The sequence below is a fragment of the Peromyscus eremicus genome, chromosome 7, assembly GCF_949786415.1.
Source record: "Peromyscus eremicus chromosome 7, PerEre_H2_v1, whole genome shotgun sequence".
NCBI lineage: Eukaryota > Metazoa > Chordata > Mammalia > Rodentia > Cricetidae > Peromyscus > Peromyscus eremicus.
In genome coordinates, this window is record NC_081422.1 from 45,553,988 (window position 1) to 45,577,594 (window position 23,607).

General features: G+C 44.0%; 2 protein-coding genes across 4 annotated transcripts in view; one reads left to right on the plus strand and one right to left on the minus strand.

Moving 5' to 3' along the window:
- Positions 1–23,607, plus strand: part of Btg4 (BTG anti-proliferation factor 4) — a 107,681-nt gene that overhangs the window by 45,330 nt on the left and 38,744 nt on the right. The gene's annotated exons all lie outside the window — the stretch shown is intronic.
- Positions 157–19,969, minus strand: Layn (layilin). 2 transcript variants are annotated; one of them, XM_059267869.1, is made up of 7 exons: positions 19,740–19,969; positions 16,520–16,817; positions 10,122–10,279; positions 6,054–6,089; positions 4,848–4,931; positions 3,342–3,447; positions 157–1,060 (listed from the first exon to the last, which is right to left on the minus strand). In XM_059267869.1, exons 1-7 carry the CDS (start codon positions 19,822–19,824, stop codon positions 700–702), a joined length of 1,128 nt encoding a protein of 375 aa, XP_059123852.1. In that variant the 5' UTR covers positions 19,825–19,969; the 3' UTR covers positions 157–699. The 2 variants fall into 2 exon arrangements, with proteins under 2 accessions (XP_059123852.1, XP_059123853.1); XM_059267870.1 differs by lacking the exons at positions 16,520–16,817; positions 19,740–19,969 and adding an exon at positions 16,337–16,482.

The window sequence follows — 23,607 nt, forward strand, 5'->3', positions numbered from 1 at the left end:
TGCTGCTGCCACCCATCCCCAGAACAACGCATACTGTCTGAGCTAGGAGAACAAGGAGCCCCGAAGCAAGCACAGGCTTCATTTTTACTTTCTAAAGTAATTTCCAAGTTGGGTTTTTCCAAGTTTAGTTGTCGGGAGAATTAAAAAAAAAGGTCCCCTGAGGCCACATGCAAAGGAAGGGCTGTAAACACACACTGACTAACATTCTGCTTCCTGCTTTTTATTGGATTTTATTGGGGGTGAGGGGGCAGATATGGGAATTGTTGATGTGCAGGCCAGCCTGGAGCTTCCATACATAGGCTTTGAAAACATTCCACAGTGTCTGTCTTTTTGTGATTGCACGTGTTGCTGTCGAGAGCAAGGAGAACAGAACCTAGAGGGAGCTTTCCAAGCTCCTTGGTCACACCTTTCCCTGGACTGGTGAAAGCATCAGTTGTGACCCAGTGGCTGACAGTTGCTGAGGGTCTGCTGTATAGCAGCCCCTGGGCAAGGTGCCTTCTCACAGGCTGAGCTGGGGGAGGCTCTGGGATAGGGGTACAGCCAGAACCTGGGGACCCAGGAGGAACTTGTGGAGATTCTGTGCTCACCCTAAGAACTGATCTAGCATTTTCATAAAGGTTCTGAACATTTTCCTTGTAAGAAGCAGGAGGCTTTTGCTTTTCTTTTCTCATTTTTGCTGTTTTTTTTTTTTCACATGTCTTAGTAATATATTTCATTTTCCACCCATCCACTCTCCTTGCTCCTCCCCATTCTGTCCGGGGAGAACTCATAAATGTCATTGGTCACAAATCCACTCTCCATACTTGCCAGAGTTACAAACCCACTTTCTGAAGGGTTCACAGCCATGTTGTCATAGTCACAAGATAGGTCATCGGGAGTGGCTTCACCAGAACACACCCGAAATGAGATGTTCTTCAGGTCTGGCCGGGGCTCAGCTAAATCGGCTTCGCTTTGTTTTCTGATGACATTGTAAACATCTAGGTTGGGGCTGTTTTCTTGGTGAGGAGTGGGCCAAATGGTGTGTTGCTCCTTTGTGCCAGGGTCTGACTGCTCTTGTTTTCTAGAAGAAGAGAACCAGGCTGAGTATTTGAGCTCAGGGTACTGAGAATATATATCCCTGTTCCTACTGAAGTGGAGGGAGTAACTTTCAGGAAGTGACGCAGCTCTGCTTCTCACCTACCTACACCTATAGGTTTTGTGGGTTGGGTAGGAGACAACCAGGAAAGTGTTATGGTCATAGTGATCCTACATCTGCCATTCACTGTCACTAGCTTGGGGCCAGAAAGCAAGAGGAGAAAAAAATTATACTAAAAACCTCATTTCTAAGTAAAATTAGCTATTTCTACTTCTATTCTATTTCTATCCTACTATTAAAAGGAAAAAGAGCCGGATGGTGGTGGCGCACGCCTTTAATCCCAGCACTTGGGAGGCAGAGCCAGGCGGATCTCTGTGAGTTCGAGGCCAGCCTGGGCTACCAAGTGAGTTCCAGGAAAGGTGCAAAGCTACACAGAGAAACCCTGTCTCGAAAAACCAAAAAAAAAAAAAAAAAAGTAGATAACAAGAGTAGAATTAATAATATCATTGACTCGATCACCAATAGAAATCATGTTTCCGTATCATATCAGTTATTATAGTCGCTTTGAAATGTTTTATGCTTACCTGTACTTCAAAATTATAATTATACCTACCACTAAGAATCATTAATAAAGAAACAAATCATTTTGGGAAATATTTTTACTAAACTATGTAATGGTATATTTGCTTTCTTTTTCTACCAATGCATTTTGTTTGCCAAACTTAAAAATGTTGTTTAAGGGACGGGGAATATAGCTAAATGTTATTTGTCTGGCATGTGGAAAGCCCTGGGTTGATCCTGAGGACTGTTTAAAAAATGAAGGAAGGAAGGAAGAAAAAAAGAAAAAAGTAAAGAAGGGCAGAGAGGAAGAGAGAGAGAGAGAGAGAGAGAGAGAGAGAGAGAGAGAGAGAGAGAGAGAGAGAATGAGAATGATTTGGGGAGAAAGCTGCAATCCCCCAATTCTAGCAAAGTGGTAAATACATTTAAAGAAACAACTGCAGTGTAAGCCATTGGGAAAAAATGTATCTGTAGTTGTTTAGATGAATTCTATTTTAAATTCAAGAGAATTACTAATAGAAATGATTATAATAATGACTAATACTTTTGAGTGTTTATTATATGCTTGTTATGTGTGTATTAATTGCTTTAATACCACAATAATCCTTTAAGAGGCTTATTAAATGAAATAGGTTCTGCATTGGAATTTTACAAATTTATTTCCAATTGTTCATCGAAGTGAGTAAACTTAAGCTGGACTTTGATTTTCCTTCTGTAAAAGTGAGAATGCTAGCCTTCTTGTATGCATACCATGATGATGGGGAACAAAAGTGTAACTGAGGACAGTTGCATGCACCTAAACTACATGAGCACATGATCCAGATTACATACAGAGGCTGCCTATGCTACCTAGTTTAGCTACTTTTGAAATCAATTAAAAGAAAAGTTAATTAAAAAAAATTTGGTGCCGGGCGGTGGTGGCTCACGCCTTTAATCCCAGCACTCGGGAGGCAGAGCCAGGCGGATCTCTGTGAGTTCGAGGCCAGCCTGGACTACCAAGTGAGTTCCAGTAAAGGCGCAAAGCTACACAGAGAAACCCTGTCTCGAAAAACAAAAAAAACAAAAAAACAAAAAAAAAAAATTTGGTGCCGGATGGTGGTGGCGCACACTTTTAATCCCAGCACTTGGGAGGCAGTGGCAGGTGGATCTCTGTGAGTTTGAGGCCAGCCTGGGCTACAGAGTGAGTTCCAGGAAAGGCATAAAGCTACATTGAGAAACCCTGTCTCAAAAAACCAAAAAAAAAAAAAAAAAAAAAATTGGCTGATTCATTCTGAAGGGACTGGCTTTGTATCAGATGCTTCCCAGAATGCTCTGGAACACATAGTTTTCATGTGGTCCATTAGTCATTCCTTACTCAACAGACTTTTTTGGAATAAGGACCTACACTTTGGAGAGCACTTTGCTAGATAATACATGGGTGCACAGGAAGTGAATAACACTGTTTTACCTTCCACATTGCTTAAAAATCTCCACACACAGTGAAAAGAAAGGACACAGGACTACTGGCTTAGTCACAGCTTAGCACAAATGCTCAGCTGAATGCTACCTGCCTGATGTGGACCTGGAGTCCTGAATCAGCCACAGTTTGCTCTCAGTTCTGCACTGATCCTTCTCTTGGAGTTTTCATGGCTTTTAATGACACCAGCTGGGCAGCCTCCAAATCTCAAAGAGAGGGAGCAAAGGTGTTCATGATGAAGGTTATACTTGCCTCCTTCTGCAGATGCAAAGCCAGCATGCAGCTGAAAGGACCACTAGTAGGAGGAAAAGGGGAATCAAGCTGGGGATTAGGATGTAGGCAAGATTCAAAGCAGCCCCTGAAAAAGAAAAAAGCATCTATTAGCTCTGGTGATCTCCTCTGGACACCAAAGCCTAATGGAGCTTCCTGGATGGGTACCACATCACTGTACCAGCAGAAGTATATTGTTTACTTTTGTGAATCTGTGAGCCAATTATCCAAAAGAACAACTTAAAAGACAAAAGATGATTTCAGGTCAGGGCTTACTGACTGGCTCCATGAAATCAGGCAGAACATCGTAGAGGTAAGCAAATGTAGAGGAAGAGGTGGCTGTGTATATCATGGTGAACAGGACACAGAAAAAGGAACATACCAGGTACCACATATAAGCTTCAAAGGCATGCTCCCTGTGACCCACTTCCTCCAGCTAGGACCCATACCCTAAAATTTTCATAATCTTCCATATAGCACCACCACCTGGAGACCAAACATTCAATACATGAGTATTCAGAAGATATTTTAGAGTCAAACTGTAAAAAAGAAGTTGATAGTCCTGATTTCACTGGGAGATGACACAGAAGAGCCCATCTGAAACCCTTCCAGACCTTGCCCTGGCTGGGTCTTTATTTGGTTGTTCTCAACTTGGATCCTATATAATAAGGTGTACAGACACTGTATTCCTAAATTCTGTGAGTTCTAGTGAATTGCAGAGCCCGACAGGGCTGGTGGGCACTGCTGAATGTGTAGTCAGTTGAACATTAGTGCAGGTGGTCTGAGGACTTCAAGACCTGTGACTGATGTCTGATGTGAGAGGTGTGGAATATGCTTTTAAGCTGTGGGGGGAATCTGTATAGACATTCAGTGTCAGAACTGAATTGCAGTAAAACAGTACATTTTACTTTATGAAGTTGATAATGCTGTCAGCTAGGTATGAAAAATACTAAATGATTAAACTGAAGCACAGATACATTTTTTTTAAAGTTAAGTTGCCCAGTGTCAAAACCCCAGATTTCCCTCTTGAAACTCAGGGTGAGAGTGAGGTCAAAAGCTCATTAGCACTCCAGTTTATCACCCCAACTTTTTTACCTTTTATGATGCAGCCTTTTAGATGTTTATCTTTTCCATTTCCTCAGTTTGGTTCACAGATGAATATTGATCCCAGATGGTATGTATTATGGCTTGGGTTATTTCACTCTTGTTTTTCTATATCCATTCTCTCAGCCCTATGCTATCCCACTTCCGATGGTCAAGAAGGTTCCCAAGTCTTGCCTTTACAGAGACAGGCAGACTTTCCACCTCCTGTCTAGTCTTAGTAGTCTTAGGATAGCACCCATTGCATATTCCATTGGTGCAATTAGTATGGTTTGCAATGTCACAAATCTCTGCCTAATTTCACCTTTTAAGGAGCTGTATAAAGAAGAAAGTAGGAAGTTTAACTATAGGTAATTTCTAGTCCCATTATCTATTTTCCCCAAGTACCTCTGCTTTCTTTAAATGTTTCTTTGATGTCTTCTTTCTGTGTTTCTTCTGGAAGTGATGGTGTTGCTGGCTCAGTTGCTTCACCTGAGAGAAACACATATGGACTTGAGAGCCTGAAGAAAGGTGCTGTAGTCCAGGCATGCTCTGAGGGAGACACATATGGACTGAGAGCTTGAACAAAAGTGCTATAGTGCAGGGATGCTCTGAGAGAGACACATATGGACTGAGAGCCTGAAGAAAGGTGCTATAGTCCAGGCATGCTCTGAGAGACACATATGGAGTGAGAGCCTGAAGAAAGGTGCTGTAGTCCAGGCATGCTCTGAGGTCCTGCCTCATGTAGATTGGTATGCAAGAAAACAGTAGTGATTTGACCAATGCCGTGATAAACACAGTAAAGTTTGAATTTGTTACATTAGAAGTTTGTCTTCATTGTACGTGTGTGTGTGTGTGTTCCTGTGTTCCTGTGTATGTATGTGCAAAAATATGTATCTGTGTGTTTTGTGTGTGTGTACATAGTCTGAGGTTGACACCAGGTATCTCCTCTACTGTTCCCCACCTTGTGCTGTGAGACAGTCTCTCTGGACATGGAACTTGCATATTCAGGTAGATTGGCCAGCAGGTGAACCCTGTCTCTGCCTCCCCAGTGGTGGGGTCAGAGGTGCACATCACTGTGCCAAGCTTTTAGACACGGATTCTGGAGTTCTAACTCAGGTCCTCATGCTTGCACAGTGAGCACTTCACCTACAGAGCATCTCCCCACACATGGCTTCATAATTTTGGTTAGAACTTTGCCAGTGATCAGGCACCACAACAGCCAACAAGCAATATCAAGGACTAAAGTACATAGGGGAGGTAAAATGCCTCACTGCTAGGACCATAAGTAATCAGTTGGGCTCATTGATTACTTCATTAGATTAAATTACTCATTTTTATAGTCACAATAATGCTAATAATAATAATAAGCATCCACAATGGAATTTTCAAACTATCACTTTTCAGTTTTGACCAACATAGATAACAGTGGGCAGAGAGTGAGAATGATGGGCTAGCTGCCACAATTAGATGTCACAGATATCTGCCCAACTTGCCTGGGTAAACACCAGTGGTCTTCCTGCTGGATAGTTGGCTCTAAAGGCCTGGTTTTAAATCTATGAAGGGGACTGTGAAATGGCCCAAATTAACCCAAATTTCATATGATAGACTTACCTCCAGGCCTTATAGAAGGTGTTGTACTTGGTTTCTCTATAGCAGAAAGAAACAAAAACAAAAACAATGCTTACATTTCCCTTCATCTGAATGAAATCAGCTAACGTGTGGCATCTAATTCCAATAAACTCTATTTATGGTCACCTTATTAATTATTGTTATCAGATACCAGAGGTAGATTGCCTAAGTCAAAGCATTACTTGAACATGAATACTAGCCTTCCTTCAGTGTTTTTTTTTTTTTTTTTTAAGTATTTAGGAACTTTAAAATTAGGCTTTCCAAATGCACACAAAAATAGTATATTGAGTTCCTGTGTGCTGTCATACAACCCCCACCTTATCAGCATGGAGCTCCTTGAGCTTCAGCATTGATCCCTACTTCCCACTGCAGTTCCCGACTGAGAATGTCTTAAAGTGGTCCAAGATATTTGTCAGTTCCTACTGAGGACATTTCAGAGAGCAACAAACACGTAGTCTTCAGGAAGTGGAAGTGATTGAGGGATTGCCCAGTTTCAAGGTAGAAACTCTTAGCCTTGAGATACTTAAAATATATCTAAGAGCTTCTAAGTCACACAGACAACTTATAGCAAATGTTTTTGCTGTTGGCTGACCTGGTACTAGCTTTGAGTCTCTTATGCTAACCCAGAAGGGAAGTAATACTTAATCATCATCATCATCATCATCATCTTCTTCTTCTCCTTCCCCTCCTTCCTCTCCTTCTTTCTTCTCCCCCCTCCTCCTTCTTCAAAAGATTTATTATGTATACAGTGTTCTTTCTGCATGTATACCTGCACACTAGAAGAGGGCACCAGATCTCATTACAGATAGTTGTAAGCCACCATGTGGTTGCTGGGAATTGAACTCAGGACATCTGGAAGAGCAGCCAGTGCTCTTAACCTCTGAGTCATCTCTCCAGCCCTAATCTTCTTTCTTTACATATGTATGTATAGACATGATATAAGTCTGTTTATTATTTACTTTTCAAACTTACCCACAGAGTGCTTACTAGATGCTAGAGACCATCCTAAGTGTTTTATAAAAATAATTAATCTTGGTAACAGGCTTATAAGGGAGCCTTATTACTATTCTTACTTTATACATGAAGAAACTAAAATAAAGGGAGTTTAAATAACCTGCTTAAATTTCATAGCTAATAATTAGCTGAAAGGAATTTCAACTAAATAAATTTAAATAAAAATTAAAATCATAAACAGGCATAATTGTGCTACTTAGTAAAGATAAAACAACAGATGTGGAAGATTCTAAGTCTGTTAAAGAGTTTATATTCTGACACCTGTGGTCCCCACATATAGTCATCTCCTGTAGTTCTGATCACTGACACTGTGGCCCTGAGCACAGCACATCTGTGCTCAGTGGCCCTGAGCACAGCACATCTGTGAACAGTGGCCTTGAGCACAGCACATCTGTGCACAATGCAGCATTTCCATGGTTCCTTGCACAGTATCTGCCACACCTCAGATGATTTTGTGTCATTCCACTGAATGTTCCTGTCTCTTTAGCACACAATCTGGCTATTGTGTCACCTATTCCACATGATCACATTCTCAAATCTAGTTTTAGACATGACCGCTCACTCACACAGTCCCTTACCAGTGTGTCATAATATTAGGAGGGTAGTGTGCCATCCTGTGGGAATCACAGAAGTAACAACCAAGGGATCAACATTGACAAGATACTGTTATTTAATCTACAGACCTTATTCACATTCTGCCAACTGACACAATTATGTCACTTACAGAACACTGCTATCATCATCCTCTTGGACTAGGATGGAATCAGGGTGACTTGTTGTGTTTAATTGTTAGGAGAGAAAGTGATGCTTAACCTGAAGCCTGAAGGGTGAGGATGAGTTGACTGGGAATGGGGGAAATGTTTCCGGTATAGAAAGTAGCAGAGAAGAGCTTTCAAGGAACTGCACCGAGTGCAGAGGTATTGGAATAGGATAAGGAGAGGAGTCGAGAGTGCTAGGAGGTGAGGTGGAAAATGAGGACCTTTCCCCTGCATGGTAAGCTGAACAAATAATTCTTGTGGGGGTGTGGCTTCACAAAGGCCAGTGTTAGTTCTTCTCCATGTGCCTATCTCCCTCTATATGATCTCATCTATATGTCCTGGGAGGCTGATCTCCATGGACTGTGTCACTGGGGCACCCCTGTTCTTTGGTGTCTTATTGGCTTTAGCCAATGGGAAGCAAAGGCAGGGGCCAGAAGGTAGGGGCAGGCAGAGGTCATGGCATGCATTCCTCACACTCATTTTCTTGTCAGTATGGTTTGTCAGCAGCTGTATTCTGTGGTTTCTGCTTCTGTTGGGAGGGTCCTTTCTCTGGGTTCTGCTAAAATGATTCCCTTGCTTTGTTCTTTTAGGTTTAGGGGTGGTAGAACTTCCTATTGTAGATATCAAACCAATTCAAGCAATAATAGAAGTGATAGGTAATTTATGTCTTTTTAGAAAAGAACCAAGTTAGAAAAATAAAAGGATATTAAAGAAAATCGAGTTTTGATGTGAGTCCAGTGATGATGGTGTACAGAAACCAGAGGCCTTGAACTAAACCAATGACTCACTGCAATGATCGTTCTGTGGGTGGGGCTGATTGGACAAAAGGGTGTACCACATGGCATATCATCTCACACAAGGACAAATGAAGAGGTGTTGGAAAGGTGGAGGAGTGAGGTGGGTTTTTGATTGTTTTGTTTTTAATTAATTTGGGGGGGCATACTGCTGGGGTGAGGGAAGGATATGGAGGGGCTGAGAGGTGAGCAAAATTGAGGTGCGTGATGTGAAATTTCCAAAGAATCAATAAAGAATTATGTTTTAAGAAGTACCAACATTTAAACCATGAAGTTATTAGAATCAAATAAACAAAAGTGATGGGAGATGGAGAGCTCATGAACCAGTGTTTTCTTTCACCGCTCTGGGAAGGTGGCCTGCTAAGCCAGTCCGGGTCTCTGTAGCCTCTCTCTACCTGAGGCAACCGTGTATGGCAAGGAAAGACAGGGCATGGAGAAGAGTTCATCTGAGGCTAGAATGGGTGAGGAAAAACACCTTTCGGCACTAAATTGTCACCAAAGTATAATGTAGTTCAGGCAGCTAAAAATGGCAATAGTATTTAGTCCCAGGTTGTAGTAGATACACCCAACAAGTCCTTCTACTCCTGCTGGGAAAGGCCGTGGAACTGGGGCCAAGCAGTTGGCTTCCAGGAGGTGAGAAACTTCAGGGACATATCAAGAATGAGTGTAAGTTTAGTTCTGAGTTGATTTTAATAACGGAGTCTAGGAATGCAGCAGAGTGAGACTGTGGGCTTGTTGCCAGTTCCAGCTCTTTGCAGACCTGGGAGCAAATGCAAGTTGAATTGCAAGGTGGTGGGTGGCTGGGGACTTTTAAACGTCTTTATCAAAGTGCCCGCTGTCTACGACTGCAGTAAAGTTGGGACATTTTGTCACTTGCCTTTTCTGGTCATTAGTATGTTTCCTTAAATTCCAGGAAATAATCTCATGTGGCTGCTGGAGAACTTGCAGAAGTAACCATCAGCTTGTTCTAGGCTCCTACAGCCAACCACACATGGAAGGAGTGGATTTGTCCTGTTCATAGCAGAGGCCTGTATCAGATGCTCACATAAGTCTTGCTTTGTTTGTTTGTTTGTTTTTGGTTTTTTGAGACAGGATTTCTCTGTGTAGCCTTGGCTGTCCTGGATCTCACTCTGTAGACCTGGCCGGCCTCGAACTCACAGAGATCTGCCTGCCTCTGCCTCCCGAGTGCTGGGATTAAAGGCATGCGCCCCACCGCCTCACCTAAATCTTACTTTTTATCATAAGTCAATTAGATCCTTTCCTTTCTCATCCCCCCCCTTTTTTTTTTTTGTATCTGACAGCCTCTCCTTTGCTAGAACTAGTTCTCAGTGAGGAAGTGTCATCACATTTCCATTTACAAGAATTCTCAAAGTTTAATGTGGCTGGCATTTGCAACAAGCTTTTTCAGTGAGCACAGAAAAAGTTCTTAGTAGGGGGAAAGAAGTTGGAAATTTAGCCATGTAACTGGGGAAAAGTTTCGTTACCGTCAGCGTATTTGCAGATGAAATTGTTCTTCATGTTGCACCGGTCATCATTCCACTGGAACATGTATGAGCCCCCGATGCCCGCTGGTGCCGATGGCTGATGGTACATGACCACGCAGACCTCGCTGCCACAGGAAGGTTCATCCACGTACCAGTTCCTGAAGGAAAGGATGGACAATGGAGACAATGGGAGAAACACACTCTAAGACCTCCATGTCTTTATTTTCTCATGAGGTTCCACGAACTGTAAGTGTCAGATTCTGCTTCAGAACATGGTACAGAGAGAAGGAGGAATTGAAGCACTGCCAAAGAGTAGACACACGCTGTTGATCCAGTGTGGCTGTCACAATCAATCATCTGACATTTGCCACAACCTCTTTGCAGGGAGGAATATATTATGTTCTTCTGTCTGCAAGATAATTACGAGCAATCACGGCTAGCACAGAGCTAGTCTGGAAGAAGATCTTAATGCTTGCCTTCTCTTTTGGCTCTGTGCTACTTGGGCTTGGATTCTGTCTTTTCAGAGATCATACATACTGAGGAGAGACATGGCATATCTTTCTCAAAGCTCACCCTGCTTCTATCTCACTACTTTCCAATAGCTACTTCTGCCACACCAGCCCCAGATGATGGATGAGAAGATGAAGAATCTGAAGGAGATATCCCAAAATATAGAAGCTGCCAAAGTAGGAGAGGGGCTGGGGAGAGGATAGGAGGCCATCTTGGTCTTCGATAGTTTTCAAACCATTTGCACAGGATCAGGGAAATGAGCCCCCTTGCCTCCGCTCTGAGGTATCTTCCTTTTGCCTCTTTAGCTCCTTGAAAGGGTTCACAGTAGGTTTATCTTTACCATCCAGTAGTTCCTGGAACTGAGTGGTGCTGCCACCTTGTTGAATATGTGGGAACCAGGATAAGGTCTTGGAGCCCACAGAATAGAAGTGTACAAACACTTACCTCATCTGTCAATTGAGGGCTGGGCTTTATAGTCTGCCTGAGTACCTGATCTGCTTCTTTCCAGGGCTAGCTTCAACTCTCAGACTTTATCTAGACACTACTGCTCCGCCCATGTCTTCGCAAGCCTCTCTTCAGGAGAGTTGGCTAAGAGACATGTCTTCTGGTGGCACCACAACGTGACTCTGCTTTAGTCCTGCATTGCAGTCTGCTAAAAGGAAGATCCCTTGTTGCACCTACTATGTTAAAAGAGTTTCCTGAACAACAGCTGAATTTATGATAAAACTCTGGATATTATGCATGAACATGTGGTTGGAGCCTTGGTGGAGACTGGGCTTTGTGCCTCATTAGTTAACTCCAGCACAACTGGTCCTCCCCATAGTTTTATGGCTTTATGTTACTTCATCTCGAGAGGGAGAAAGGGAGAGAGAGGAGAAAGAGAGAAGGAGGGAGGAAAGAGAGAGAAAGAGAGAGACTGATTGATTTCTAGATAATATTTTTGGACTTGAGCCAGTTTTCAGACTCCTAACTCACAGGTAAGGGGAAAGGCCAGATGCCTAGGGAGAAAGTCCTATAATGCTGTGGCAGTTGTCTATAATAAGAATTTCTTCCGCTCTTTCTCCAGGATGACCTTTGGCTATTTAACCAAATAGCCATACACTTGGGAAGGGGGATATGTCTAAATATTGCTAGAATTGTTAAGCATAAGGTAAAATGGGCACTGATGTTATCAAAGCCACACATCAGAGTGGGAGCACATTGGGGCAAGATATTTAATCAGTCAGCTCACAGTGGGCTTAACCAGTAGTCATTAGTCATTGGCCCAGCTCCAAGATATTATCTATCTATCTATCTATCTATCTATCTATCTATCTATCTATCTATCTATCTATCATCTATCATCTCTCTCTCTATCTACTTATCATCTACCTATCATCCATCTATCTATCTATCTATCTATCTATCTATCTATCTATCTATCTATCTATCTATCTATAAATTGGCTCTAATTTTTTCATTTGTTGTTGTGTGACAAGGTCTAGTGTAGCCCTTGCAGGTAGGCCTTTAGCCAGCTGAGGCCAAACATGAACCTCATCTTCTAGCTTCTACCTCTGGAGTAGGAAGGATCACATTATATGCCAGTGTGCCTCAACTATCCCATTTTTAGGGGTTGCTGAGGATGGAACCCAGGGCCTCTGAATAGACCTATTTAGTAGTTGGTGTAGTTCCACATTGACTTTTAGGCTACCATAGTATAGAACTCTGAGCATAAACCTCTAAAACTGCATTCCCTCACCACAGCACCTTATCTAGAGTTAGATGGCAGGAAGCAGCTGTGCTTTGAAGACCTGATAATGCAGAGTGCTGTCTCCCATCATATCTCTGCTTAGTTCACTTGTCTGACTCCTGTGAAGCCCAGGCAGACCCTAAAGTTTTATACAAGAGGAACACACACTCAACCCTGCGGACCCCCAACTGTGGCTGTCGTTCTATATGTGATATCTTTGCTAGAGAAATATGCAGATCTGGTGAACACATCCAAGAGACTCTCGATCAGTTTACATTCATTGGAAATGGACACAGTTTACACTTAGGGTTTTGCCTTATTTTGATTTTTTTTTCCTCACACCCTATGAGTTGCGAAGAAAATCATACTGGTCCATTATACCGCTGACCACTGTGCCAATTGCACCAGATAAGCAAGGGGGAAAAAGGATAGTATATTGGAGACCTTAGTAAGATTCATGTATTCAGAAAGTATTCAGAAAGTTGGAGTAAAATTTAATGAATATTCAGGACCTAGCCCTTTGTTGGAATGTATAGATGTATAGATGTCTAGTGATCTGGACAATGCAAGAACATCCCTTTCAAATTAAATAATAAACCATTATATCATACAATAATTTAAAGGAAGCATAGTACTTGGCAGGCCTCTTTGGGTTCCAGAGGTTTTGTATTTCTCACTTGACAGGCCATATACTGTGGCCTATATGACAGATGGCCAGTTTTTTTAAAAATTTTTTTTTATTTTATAATTTAATTTAATTTTACATATCAGCCACTGATTCCTCTGTCCTCCCCCTCCCGCCTCCCTCCCCCCCCCCAGCCCACTCCTCATTCCCATCTCCTCCAGGGCAAAGACTCCCCTGGGGATTCAGCTCAACCTGGTAGCTTCAGTCCAGGCAGGTCCAGTCCCCTCCTCCCAGGCTGAGTGAAGTGTCCCTGCATAGGCCCCAGGTTCCAAACAGCCAGCTCATGCACTAAGTACAGGTCCCGGTCCCGCTGCCTGGGTGCCTCCCAAACAGTTCAAGCTAATCAACTGTCTTACTTATCCAGAGGGCCTGATCCAGTTGGTGCTCCTCAGCTATTGGTTCATAGTTCATGTGTTTCCATTAATTTGGCTATTTGTCCCTGTGCTTTTTCCAATCTTGGTCTCAACAATTCTCGCTCATACAATCCCTCCTCTTTCTCGCCAATTGGACTCCTGGAGCTCCACCTGGGGCCTGGCTGTGGATCTTTGCATCCGCTTCCCTCAGTCATTGGATGAGATTTCTAGCACGACAGTTAGGGTGTTTGGCCTAGATGGCCAGTTTTGAGTGGGATTCTGAGCAGAAAGGGATTCTAAGGAAGGTCTGGGCTCAGGCATTTCTCACAATTGTACCTTCTTCAGCTCACACCAGTACAAACTTTACCACAGCTGCACTAAGGGGTGGCTTTGAAAGCCAGTGGTGAGGGGACAGCCTCCCACTGGCTAGAGCTTTAGTTGGTATACCTCATTAGCCACTTTATATGGACGTAGAAGTTTTTGGAGGTTAAAACATATGAAACTTGGGGGAAATGAAGATGCACAGCCAACTAGTAAGATATAAAAGAAAAAAGATGAAGGTTGGAGACAATGACATCTTGGTAGAATGAAGTGAACAGAGATAAAGAAGTGAGCATGAAGTCTGAGATTTTTTTTTTAGCATGTGATAAGCTCATCAGGGAGTATCTTCCACAGAATTGGCACTAAACAACCAGGGAGACAAAAATGAGTGAGCCAAATGATGCCAACCAGCTGTTCTCAGCCACACCCATAGTATCTCAATAGATAAATAAGAACAATAACCAGGGAGGCTCTGCATGGGCTCAACAGTTTGGATTGCATATAAGACTGATCTGGATAAACATCCAGCCTTCCGGCAATAGAGACCCATTTTAAGACTGATGCTAACTCCAGCCTGAGCCGTGCAAGATGACCCCAGAGATGGTCTGGCAATGCCAGTAAGCCAGCCATTGAAACCAACAGAGGGTGGGGAGGATGAGAAGGGAATAGGATAGCACTGGTAATTAAGGAGACAAACATGATACTTGGTGGTAAGTTAGCTACAATGTGCCCTGAAATGGGACAGTTACTGATTTTGGTAGGAATAGATATGATCTGGGCATTGAGTTTGCTTTTTCTGCCTCGGGGTTTTAGTCAGATCCACTATCCAAAAGTGTAAATAGTGTATTATCTGTCAAAATAAGACCCCAAATACAGTCTCATCAGGCAAAAGACCTATTTTGTAGCAAAGAAGGTATGAGACTAGGCCCCTAACCCCGGGAAATCCTTGTCAGATTACATCTGACTCCCATCCCAAAGCTGCCAGCTCGACTCATGGAAGAGCTGGTTGAAAATACAGCTGAAGCATCAGCCTCAAGGTAATTGAATTTTGGGGAGGGACATCATTCTCCAAGTAGCAGCACATACTTTAAAGCAACAAGTTCCATTGCCCTGTATCTCTAAGAGTCAATACATGGGTCTGGAGCCAAGGGTTAAGAGCAGCAGCCCCTCCACTGAGTACCATCATCATCACTTGTGGAGTTTGTACTTCTCCTTTCTGCAATGCTATAATCTGGGAGTTTGCAGTCACTTAGTTTCCAGAGAGGAATACTTCTGTTAGGAGACATAGCAAGAGTCTAATCAAGGCACAAGCCATGGTTACCACGTGGCACTTGGGATCTCTGTGTTCAGAGATCAGCAGACAAGAAGAGATGTCAGTATCTAGGCAGGAGGTTATTTACTCTATATTAGGAGGAGGTGGTTTGCTGCTGTATGTTATTGGTAGGAAGAGTCTGCCAGGTTATGTGCTTGGGAGTATCTTCATGTCCTCGTCCTACTTTTGAAAGTCAATGAGAAGGCATATTAACTCTAGGCTGAGAAGTGCAAGTTGACTAGAGCCTCATGCTCTTCATAGATGACGGTCTGGTTATGCTACTAAGTCAGCCATTGAGACCAGCAGAAGGGATAGGGTATGTTATGGGATAGTAAAGGTGGTATGTCAGCAAGTGTCAGTTGTGGTTCTAAGATCATCTTCAGTGATGAGATATATACTTCCGACTCTGAACCTTCTCTTTCAAAATTTCTTCCAGGAAGAGAAGGCTGTAAGACTCTTGGAGGAGTTTCTTCTACAACTTATATGAAGATGAGGTCTTATAAGTGTAATCAGTAGACAGTGAGAGTGGGCATGCTGCTTGCATGTCTGTGTACCATGTGCATGCGGTACCTGCATAGTCCAGAAGAGGGAGGAAAATTCTCCCTGGAACTGGAGTTATAGACAGTTATGAGATGCCATGTGGGTGCTGGGAACTAAACCTCGGAACACTGCAAGAGCAGCCAGTGCTCTTAACTACTGAGTTATCGATCCAGCCCAGATAAACTATTTTTTAATCTTTGTGCTTTTGAGTGATAGTGCCTATACATTTTCCATATAATTGTAGAGCAAATTCGATTTTCTTCATTTTGAGCTCTCTGCTTAGGTCTTTTGACTTCTTGTCTCTGAGGCTTTGTATTTTATCATCTTTATATTTAAATTGACTTACAACTCTTTATCATATAAAGAGTAACTCTTTGGTGCATTGTTCCCCCTCCTTTCCCATGTTGGTCTTATAATGTTGATATTTTTGGAATGTTTGTCCATGTCCCTGTGTTTTTTAGGAAGAGATAATGACAGTGTCATGGTGCATAGTGGGGTGTGAGTGCTTGTCAGTATCTTCATGCTGTGAGTTTAGGAGTTTCCTACAAACTGTGGTTTTCTTGAAGTCTCCACCCTTGGTCAGTCCAGAGTAAGATGAATTCTTGCCCATATCATGATTCCCTTGGTCTGGAGTCCTACCCTGGCCCCATCTTTGTATGTACCTTCAGTTTCTCAACATAGTCTTAGCTCCAAGGGCCAGAGAACCAGAACCACAGATGCCAAGCATGGCATGCCGTTGGAAAAGTGCTGCTGGGCTTCACCCACCTGAACAGGGCACTTGGGGCCCAAGTCAAGGCTGAGTTCTCCATTTTTTGCCATACTGCTCTGATCAGTAACCATCCTGTTGTTACTGCCAGACCTTCTCATGAATCTGACACTGTGGGTCCTGCTTGACTCCTTTCTGAGCGGTGTCAAGGGAATCAGCTGCTGTGGGACCCACCCACTTACCTGAATTGTGATGTGCTTCCGTCTGTCCAAGCATAAAGGTCCTGGCAGGCTGTGCTGTTGCCATGCTTCTCCTCCAGCCTCCTGAGGCCAATCCAGAAATCACCATCAGACGCCAAGAGGTTTTCGATGAACTTTTCTATCAGTCTCTGCTCATCTTCTGTTTCGATACTGACTAGCTTTCCCCCATCTCTCCTGCAGGCTTCTTTGGCTTCCTCAAAGTTCAGTCTTTGAAAAGCATCACGGAAGTAAATGACTTTGTAGCAGGGCCTCCGAGTCCCTCCCCGGCAGACCAGCTGCCCTAGAGAAAAAAAGAAGGCAACCTGTTTCAGTGCCCCAAGAAAGTAGACCAGGGCAGATGTACCTAGAAACATCTGAATGAAGCTGTTTCTGGGCAGGAATTCTGATGGTTCATCTGTGGATTGTTATCACTCAAGGTTTCTAGAGAAAATTAGTACTCTTTTACAACACAAAGTAACCGTGATTTTAAACTCTGATGCCTGTATTGTGTAGGAGATCAATGTTTTTGTTCCAGTGCAGATTGCTGAAGATGTTTCTGTGTTTTAAAGAGAATAGGTAAATACTCATGGCTTAACTTAATGCATACAAATAAGACATCCATGCCCTTTGGAAGTCCCAGGGAATTATGGGGGCTTAGAATAGGCATTGTTGTTAAATGATTCCTTCAGTATAGAGGGGCATTCTCAAGTCAGTCATGGATTCCTTTACCCTGAAGTCCCCTGTCGATGCAGTGGAACTAACTTGCTCAGCCTCTGATGTGAGCAGAAGCTAAGAGCATCCATGGATTTTTCTGCTACTGATAATCAGGTCTCTGACCTAAAGATAATAGCTAGAGTTTACCAAACTTTTTCCATGTCCCATTAGCTATGGTAAAGGTTTTATTTTATTTTATTTTTTTTATAAAAGATTATTCTCGGGCTGGAGAGATGGCTCAGTGGGTAAGATGGCTCTGCTCTTTCAGAGATCCTGAGTTCAATTTCCAGCAACCACATGATGGCTTACAACCATCTATAACGGGATCTGATGCCCTCTTCTGTAATGCAGGCATACATGCAGAGAGAGAACTCATACATAAAAATAAATAAATATTAAAAAAGATTATTCTCCTTTAGCCCCCAGAACAGTCTTCCAATGTCAAGACCATTTATGCCCCACTCCGTGAATGAGAAACTGAAGCTTCGAGAAACTGACTTGTCATCCAGCTTTCGGCAGCACTGTCAGAGTCAGGATCCAGATCTGATTAGGAAGTCATACCAGAGTCACTGAATTGTATTGACGGTTCCCCACTCTCGGACAGGCTCAGCTTGCACTGGGAGCCCATGTCTCCTTTGATTGACACTTGAAGGACTGAAGGCAGGTTTAGAAAAAATGAAAGAGATTCCACTGAGCAGCGAGTAGCGAACTGTTGGCCACCACAGGCTGCCTTAGCTTGTGTCTGGACGGCTGAAGTCCTGCTGCAGCTGAAACCTAGCCCAGTTACCCTTCGTGAACTCGACATTTATTGGGGGACTCCTCCTTGCCTGGTGTGTTAGGAATTGAGAATACAGAAATTCCGGTTCCCAACCCACAGGAGCCGCAGCTTGACTCTGGATTTAAGTGTACAAAATAAAAGCCAAATTTCAACAAGGAGACTAGTCCCTTGCAATACAAGAGCCAAACTGTAGGCTTCGGGTGTGAATTGCTGCCACCAAGTAAGGCATAAATGATTTTAGTTTCTGAGCCTCTTGCAGACCTTCTAGAATGTTTCAACTTCTCCAATATATTTCAGCTCTCCAGGGAGCCAGGCAATGTTCATTATTTCCAGTAATTGTCCAGCATACAGGCCAAAAGACCACAGACAGTGCTAACTGTGAAAAAGCAATACAAGATTCTCCCCCAAACTACACACTTAGATAAATTCTCAATGAGCAAGGAGCTGGGAGCATCCTGTACCTGTTGCTGCTAAATAAAAAGTCTCTAATAGCACAGGTTCCCCAGAGGATGAGGAGTGCCGAGAAGCTGGGCTTGCTCACCAGGGAGGTGTCCAGAGAAAAGGAGAAGGCGGGCAGCAGAGGAAGGCAAAGGGGCCCCTGGCTTCTCCCAACCTGGCCACTGGCATAACAGAAACTGGAGTTGCCTTTACTAGCAGTCCCACCTTTCCAGGCCAGACTGCCAAGAGAAAGCGTAATACCTTGATAGAGTTTCCTGTATGGTCCAGGATGGCTGCACACATCCCCTACTGTATGCTAGTGACTGCCAGGGAGCGCCAGAGCTGGAAGGCAGCCGAGGACCCATCTGGTTCCCCTGCCTTCAGGAAGTGTCTTTCTTTTCTCGTTTGCAGGAAGGGGAAGGGCAGGCAGGAGGTCTCCCATCACCATCAAGTGCGCAGCCATGCAGCTCTAACCCTCCCTGCTCCTCTGCTGAGCCGAACCACACCCCCATCCTGAAATCAAAGAGTCCTTAAATCAGACCCACAAGCTGGGATTAGTGTACATTCCCATTCTTCTCCATCCCTCGGTTCCTCTTTAGCCAAAGGGGACTTGATAAAAAGATACAGATATTCTCCCCGAGCCATGCAGACTGAATGGAAGGAGAAAGAAGTCAGAGCACTGTACCTCCTCTGGGGTCCACGTCCGAGGCTGCAGTGACACACAAGGAAGGAAGCAGAGTCATTCTTGGAGCCTGGCAGGGCTGGTCGCGTTCTAACTAGTCTGCTTTCCCAATCTCCGAGCACTCCCATTCCCGGCCGGCCACCCTCCCCTCAGAGGAGAGCAAGAGTAACAGGTAGGCTTCCCACAGTCCCGCAGATCCAGAATCCGCTGCCACCACTAGAAGGATCCAGACACTGCACCGGGCAGCAGTGCTCAAGGGTGCAGGCGGAGGGGAACTCAACTGGCGCAAGTTTGCCCACGGCCCCACCCAGGCTACGTCCTCCCATTCACCCCTTGGTAACCCCTGGCAGAGAATGGACTTCCAGCGTTCCAGGATACCCAGGGCGGCCCCAGGAACCGGAGCTGGTTGCACATTTGCTCCCTAGAAGCAGAGAACTCAGAAGGGCAGATTGGGTCCCGGAGTGGATCTTGGGATCGCTGACCCCCTCACTACGCGAAGGGCCACAGAAGGGGTGCAGTGGCCCTGAAGACAGTCCTCAACAGCTGGGGTGTACGAGCTCATCAACCCTAGGCGCTTGGGCACCAGCCCTCTTCCCAGGGCGCACACTCACCGCTCAGCAGGCGACCTTTCGAACCCCGCGGTTCTGCCAGCAGCACAGCCAGCAACACGGCCCGCAGCGCTGGTCCTGGCTGCATTGCTGGACTCCAGTGCGTCCCGACACCCCAGAACTAAGGCAGAGAAGTGGGCAAACAGGCAGCTGCGTTTGGGCAACTGCCACCAAGGCAGCCGCATCTCTGAAGGACCCACAGACTGGGAGGAGTCCGGGAGGGCGCAGAGTCCGTTAGTTGGTTGCCCCTCCGCCTCCTGGGACGTCACTGCGGGGAAGGCAGCCCCTTGGGCTGGCCCGCCCCCGACGGCTTGATCTAGTGCTCCACGCTGCTCCAAAAATTGCTAGCTCAGAGGAGGGAGCAGGCAGCGGAAGGGGCCAGCTCTCCAGAGAGAGCCGCCCAGGGAGATCCTGAGTTTGCCTAAGAGAGAGAAAAATCCCACTAGGGATTCTCTGAACTCCCAGGAAGAGGGTACAGTATCTTCAAATAGCATCATCCCTCGTCCTCATCACTACACCCAGTTCTTACCAAGTGGGCCAAAGTGGCAAGACCCCTACTCACACCTCAGTAAGCTTCAGACCCAGGCTGCACCTGGGAAGAAAAGTCGAGGATGAGGGAGGAACAGCTTCTCAGGCAGGCGGGGTGTCTACTGACTAGGAGTGAGCGGTTCAGACTGAGGGGCTTCCAGGAAAGGAGGTAGGGCAGGAGTTCCTAAGAGGCTCCCACCAGAAGCTAGAGTGTTCCAAATCTCAGCCAGAAAGCCATTTGCTTTGTACAGGACACATATTGGGAGGTGGGAATGGTTTGTGGAGTCCACCTTTGGTGGACAGAAAGATGACTCACCTAGGAAAGAATGATCCTACCCTTCCTCCCATAAAAGTTTCCTTAATCAACCTAGCCTAAGTGTCTGCTTCCCTTTAAACTCTCACAATAGTTGTGTTTATATCTGTGTCTTATAGTAGACGTGTTTTCAAATACATTCAAACAATAGAGCCAGTCTCCTGTCAAAACAAACAAACAACAACAACAACAAAAACCAAAACAAAACAAAAACTATGGGCTAACTAGAAAGCCAAGGGTTCTTTATCTTTTCCATTACACTATAGTGTTGTGAACCATAGCAGAAGCCACATCTGGGCTATGGACTTCTGGATTTTGGTCCCAGTTTGCTTCTGTTTACCTATTCATCTAGCTTTTCAGAAGATCAGTCAGAAAAGCAAGATGGGACTGGAGAGATGGCTCAGTGGTTAATTACACTCGTTATTATCCCAGCACCAGCATGGGTGACAATCACCTGTAACTCCAGTTCCAAGGGATCCCCTGTCTTATCTAGCCCAAAGAGGCACCAGGTTTGCATGTGGTACATGTACATACATACATGCAGGAAAAACACTCAAACACATAAAATAGAATCTTTTGAAGACGAAACGGTGGTGCTCCCACGTTGTTGACCACTGCAGTTCTAAACAAACAGGCCTGGAATAAAGCAGGTGTAGGAACAGGATCTGCCTCAGCTCCAGCTGAGGCTGTAGCAGGAGCTCTGGCAGTTGCAGAAAGTAGCAGACAGGGTGAAGATGAGCAGCCCTTCCCTGTGTTCTCACTAAAATATCTCACAACTAACAACAGTTCTTCCTAGAACATCTTGGGCATCCCCACAAAGCAACAGCTGTTGTGGTGGTAGGGCACTGGAGTGATACCTGATGTTCTGTTTAGAATGCCGCCTGTGTGTGTACGTGTGTCTGTGTGACCTTTGGCATTATCATTATATTTCTTGGAGGCATTAATAATTGCCTTAAGAGTTTTGTGATGGTCTGTCAAGGATATGTAAACGTGCAGTTACATTTGACTTAATGTCAGTTTAGATGATTTTTTTCTAATGTCACAAGATCTGTTGCAACTTATGAAATGACCATTTTGTTTCAAATAGTTAAATTGTGCTTTGAGTTCTCCCTGCGATACTCTGACTTTGGTCCATATTGGCTTTGCTAGCATATACAGTAAACTGAGTGTAGTGACTTGCAGAGTGACCCCAATTCTTCACACCTCCCAGGATACATAGCCTTTATTATGCTAATATAGTCAGTCCCCCTTACTAAAAAGGTTGAATATGTTTCTCTGGGCCAGGAGACTTGATTAATGCATACACTAAACCAGAACTTTAGGAGCCTATAGCAGAAAAGTCCTTTCATGTTCTGCTCATTCTCTTGCGTCTTTTGACTCAGAGGAGCATGCCTCAGCTATCCTTCTGGTCCATGAGCGTCTCCAAGAGGGTGGGATGGGGAGCAGGGCTGCCTCAGTTCGTTGACAGGCTTATAGTGTGACAGAGCTGCTTTTAAGTGGCCTGAAATCTGATCAGTCAGACTGTGAGCTGACTTTTGAATGAGCAACAGTAAATATTGCTTTAGAACTCTGTTAAGCAGTACCGTCGCAGTAGTAACTAACTGTTTACCTGGCATCACAGGAATGTGCCACTGTGGGAGGACGAGCTGCAAAGAAAACTAACAATGTGTAATTTTTCTTTTGTTTTTTTGAGAAAGGGTTTCTCTGTGTAGCCCTGGCTGTCCTCAAACTTGCTCTATAGACCAGGCTAATGTCAAACTCACAGATCTGCTTGCCTCTGCTTCCCAAGTGCTGGGAATAAAAGCATATGCCACCACTGCCTGGCAGACAATATGTAATTTTTCTTGGTAAAATTTCTTTGGCCCAAGATCCATTCCTCAGCTTGATGAGCTCAAAGTTAACTAAGAGACCACCAGTTAAAATGCTTGAGCTAAGAGTATTCTGCATTTTTGGAATGTTTACATATACATAATGAGATGTTTTGGTGATAGGACCCAATTTCAAATGCAAAATTGTTTCCTATACATCTTCTACACATAGTCTGAAGGTAATGCTCTGCAATATAATATTTCTGTTTTTTGTATATGTGGTATATATACATATATGTATATGTACATGTGGTATATATACATATATGTATATGTATATGTACATGTGTGTGAGAGTGTGTACTTGTGCATGCATGTATGGAGGCCAGACACTGATATTGAGTGTCTTCCTCCACTGCTTATTTTGCACTTATTTTACTCTCCATATTATTTTTTTTTAGACAGTGCCTTTGATGAAGTTGGTGCTCACCAATTGCCTAGACTAGTAGGCCAGTGAGAGCCGTGCCACCCCTGTAGATCTTCCAGTCCCTGCCTCCAAGTCTGGGATTACAGGTGCTGGGGATCCAAACATAGCTTCTCATGCTTGTGTGAAAAATGGTCATAGCCACTGAGCCATCTCCATAGCACCTTCTACTATATTTTTAGTGTGCCCATATTTTTATTGCAACCCTCACATGAAGCCAAGTCCAGAATTTTCTATTTGTGGTGTCGTATCAGTACTCAAAAATATTTGGATTTTGGATATTCACCCTCTTTCTGATTTCAGGTTTTTGGATGACAGTTGCTTAACCTGTAATATGTTCACACACTGAGAATTATAAACCTAGGGTAAACCAATGCTTGGCCTGTGAAGCATATTGTCTTCCTTTAGGCAAAGAAGGACTCCCCAGCAAACATGGAATCAGAGCGAAGGGTATTAGTTACATGACCTTAAACTTTAGATTTTGACAACCTGCCCTGTCAGTCTTCACAGTAGCCACCTGTCTGATAAATACTTCAACATGACAGGATACCTTTTCTTCTTGATAGTACAGAGGGACACATCTTTGACCTTCTGTTTTCTAATATATACCAAAAGGAGTAGGGTTTGAGCGAAGTGGGTTGGCAACTGGGTTATGAAACTGTGTATAAGACACAGCCATGCTGAGCCAATTATTCATAGGCCCAGTAGCAACTCAGCACTGGTTTCAGGCCTGTTCTA